The sequence below is a fragment of the Apium graveolens genome, unplaced genomic scaffold, assembly GCF_009905375.1.
Source record: "Apium graveolens cultivar Ventura unplaced genomic scaffold, ASM990537v1 ctg5265, whole genome shotgun sequence".
In the NCBI taxonomy this organism is placed as follows: domain Eukaryota; kingdom Viridiplantae; phylum Streptophyta; class Magnoliopsida; order Apiales; family Apiaceae; genus Apium; species Apium graveolens.
The window spans coordinates 146520-150795 of record NW_027418897.1 but is presented as its reverse complement, the minus strand read 5'-3'; the positions used below and the strand labels follow the sequence as shown (position 1 = coordinate 150795).

Here is a 4276-nt window from a genome sequence, read left to right as displayed (position 1 = left end):
AAGGAAGAGGTAAACATGACCCAAATGCAAGATGATGAGCCCGCACTTCTGATGGTAGAAAATAATGAAGAAGGTGAGAAAGTAATGCTGATCAATGAGGAGCAAGTAGTTCCTAAGCTAAACCACAACGTTAAGACAATACAACCAGCCTCGAATTTGTGGTATTTAGACAATGGAGCTAGCAATTATATGACGGGACAATTGTCAAAATTCCGAGAAATAGACGAGAATGTGAAAGACAAGATGAGGTTTGGAGATGGTTCTACTGTATCAATAAAAGGAAAGGGGACAATCCTCTTAAAGTATAAAAATGGAGAAGAGAAATTGTTAAAGGATGTTTATTACATCCCTATGTTGTGCAACAATATCATCAGTTTAGGGCAATTAGCTGAGGAAGGAAACAGGGTTATTTTGAGTGGGGTTCATTTGTGGATCTATGACAAAGGAGGAAGACTGATTATGAAGGTAAAGAAGTATGTAAATCGCTTGTATAAGATTATAATCGAGAGTAGTAGTTTAGAATGTCCGCTGTCACAGAGTGATGAAATGGCTTAGCTTTGGCATGCTCGACTTGGACATGTCAATTTCAATGCCATGAATATGATGTATACTACCAAAATGGTGCATGGCTTGCCTGAGATTAAAATACAGAATGAAGTGTGCACTGGGTGTTTGATGTTGAAACAAACCAGAAGATCTTTCCCAGGCGAAGCAACCTATAACGCTAAGAAGGTACTAGAACTTGTTCATGGTGATCTATGTGGCCCAATCTCGCCTCCTACTTCAGGAGGAAATAAGTATTTATTTCTGTTAGTGGATGACTATAGTCGGGTGATGTGGGGGTATCTATTGGAAAACAAAGACGAAGCGTTCGAAGCCTTTAAAAGATTTAGAGCACAAGTAGAAAATGGAGAGGAACGAAAGGTGCAAACGTTCAGAACTGATAGAGGCGGTGAATTCATTTCAAAACAATTCACCTCCTATTGTGAAGAAGTAGGCATCACCAGACAATTCACTGCGCCGTACTCGCCTCAGCAGAACGGTGTTGTTGAGAGAAGAAACCGGACAGTCATAGAAATGGCTCGGAGTTTTCTAAAGGAGAAGAAGTTACCACTAACATTCTGGGGAGAGGCCATACGACATTCGATTTATGTACTAAATCGTTTGCCAACTCGATCTGTTTCGGGGATGACACCTCACGAGGCATGGTCAGGTATTTAACCAAACATTGGGCACATTAGAATTTTTGGTTGTCTAGCATACATGAAACTACCATCTGTTCATACCACAAAGCTGTCTGATCGAAGTAAGTTGGTAATCAATCTCGGTAAGGAACCTGGGTTGAAAGCGTATAGGTTGTATGATCCGGAATGAAATGTGATTCATGTTAGTCGTGACGTGGTGTTTGAAGAAAGCAAAGTGTGGCCATGGGAAAGTAACAAGGAGATAGACGGAGAAACTCGTGAAACTTTCACTATCTTTGGCTCGATCACAGAATCTGATAGAAGCACTAATATTGAAGAAGAGCATTCAGTTAGTCCAATGTCTGAGAGATCAAGCACAACTAGCTCAGAGTCTGTTCGTACGCTTTCGTCATTTGGGACAGGTTCGACAAGCTCAGATGTTGACACTGATAGTGCACCAAAACACTACAGATCTTTGAATGAAATTTATGATGAAACTCAAGAGATTGAGTTGGAAGATGAGGAGCTAATGCTCACTGGTATGGATGAGCCCAGGAGTTTTACTAAAGCAGCATCTGAACACCACTGGAGAGAGGCCATGGAATGTGAAATTACTGTAATGGAGAGAAATAATACTTGGAAGCTGACTGAGCTCCCTCCTGGTCGAAAAGCTATTGGGTTAAAATGGGTATTTAAAACGAAGAAAGATACGAGCGGGAAAATTATCAAATACAAGGCTAAGATTGTGGCAAAGGGTTATGTCCAAAAGCAGGGGAGAGATTTTGAGGAAAACTTCGCACCAGTTACACGCCTCGAAACTGTTAGGATTTTACTAGCTCTGGCTGCCAAACATAGTTGGGAAGTGCATCATTTAGATGTCAAATCTGCATTTTTAAATGGAGAGATCCAAAATGAGGTGTATGTTACGCAGCCTGAAGGGTTTGTTTAGAAGGGGCAAGAAAATCTCGTGTATAAGCTGATCAAGGCACTCTATGGTTTACGACAAGCACCCCGTGCGTGGTATGAAAAACTGAGTAAATATCTTGAGGAACTGGGTTTTGTGAGATGTCCCTAGGAGCATGCAGTGTATACGAAAGCAAAGGGTGAAGATGTTGTGATCATCGGAGTATATGTCGATGACTTACTGGTTACAGGAATAAAACCATCGAGTATAAGAGAGTTTACAGACCAGATGAACAGGAGGTTCGAGATGAGTAACTTGGGTAAGCTGACGTATTACTTGGGTCGGAGGTTAAATAAGGGGCTGATAACATCCAGCTGAAACAAACGGCCTATGCGAGAAAAATTCTTGAAAAAGTTGGGATGTGGAACTGCAATGCCACTAAGCTTCCCATGGATCCTATGGAGAATATCAGCAAAGATGAAGGAGGACGATGCGTTGATACTACACATTTTAAAAGTATGATTGGAGGCCTACGCTATTTGGTTCATACAAGGCCGGATATAGCCTATTCAGTCGGGATTGTGAGCAGGTATATGGAAAAACCCACTGAGATGCATCTGCTAGCAGTAAAACGGATTCTTTGCTATGTTAGAGGTACGCTAAACCATGGTCTAGTCTATAATAGAGGAAGTGGAAGTGAGTTGTTGATAGGATATTCCGACAGTGACCTCGCTGGACATGTTGAAGATCGAAGAAGCACTGGGGGCATGGTGTTTTATTTGGACGACGGACTGGTAACATGGGCATCACAAAAACAAAGAAGTGTAGCACTTTCGTCCTGCGAAGCTGAGTTCATGGCGGCAACTGCAGCTGCATGTCAGGCCATTTGGCTGCGGAAAATGGTGAGTCAGGTTACTGGTAAACATGTTGAGCCAGTAGTGTTGTATCTTGACAACAAGTCCGCCATTGATCTGACTAAAAATTCTGTGTTTCACGGACGAAGCAAACACATTGACATCCGTTATCACTTTATACGTGAATGTGTTGAGAATGGTGATATACTTGTTAAACATGTCAGTACGGATCTTCAGCGAGCTGATGTTTTGACAAAAGCATTGCCTACTGCCAGGTTTGAGAAGATGAGGCTGTTACTTGGAGTAAGAGACTTGCAGACAGTAGTTTAGATTAAAGGGGAAAAATGTTGGTTTTTTTAATCTAAACATATTGTTATTTATTATTTATTATCTTAGCAGTAATTATTTGAGTTGATTTGGTCTATCACGTAGGTACGTGAAAGTAGGAGAGTAAGTTGAAATAAATATTAGAGATAGAGTAGTTTCAGGAAAGCAGGTGCTGGTTTTTAGCAACCACTTTGCACGCATGTGTTTCTTCTTTAGTTTATATTGTAATCTTTCAGCTAATAACAAGTCAGTCATTCAGGAACATCTTTTCTTTCAGTTTTACAAGCATACACTTATACCTATAATTATACAGGCACTGGGTTTAGGCTAACACTATTCGTGGTCAAGAAAAAAATGTAAAAGTCAGACATTTTTGCATAACAATTCAGACAGTGTGATGTCCCCTAGGTTTATTCGATGTAAAACAAGCAAGGAAATTTGAGACACTTAGGTGGTTAAGTGTAAGCCACAACGGCTATCAAGAAGATTCCAAGGAGAATACTCAATCACCAGTATGAACACTTTGACTCAAAAGTTGATGAGTCTTTTTTTGAAATCATTATAGATTTCAGAGATTGTTGAATGATTTGTGACTTGTTGACATAGAGTATGATCCAGGAGATTTAAACTTCAAGGTTATTCTTGCACTCCCTCAAAAGTTTGACTTGAAATTTATATCAATAAGGGATAACTATGATCTTGAAGACACATCTCTAGTTGAGATATATGGAATTCTGAAAACTAATGAACTGGAGATGGAGTAGAAAAGTAAGACCAAATGGGACAAGACATGTTTCTCTCAGGGTAGAGGAAAAAAACAAGAGAGAAATTTTCAAGAAAGAGCCATTTCAAAATGAAAGGCCATGATTGTATAGTCTGACACTAAGTCTCAAATACTCATGATGACTTACAAAATTATTGAGGAACTGAAATTCATCATGGTAATGATGAAGATATCCTACAAATTGATGCTCTTTTAGTTAAAAAGTTTAGAAATATGGTCGATA

General features: G+C 39.7%; 1 protein-coding gene across 1 annotated transcript; it reads left to right on the top strand.

The window, feature by feature from the left end:
- The first annotated feature begins 2507 nt into the window (after window positions 1–2507).
- Window positions 2508–3272, top strand: LOC141702533 (secreted RxLR effector protein 161-like). Its single transcript, XM_074506198.1, has one exon. The coding sequence runs from the start codon at window positions 2508–2510 to the stop codon at window positions 3270–3272; it is 765 nt and encodes a 254-aa protein (XP_074362299.1).
- Window positions 3273–4276: the final 1004 nt, after the last annotated feature.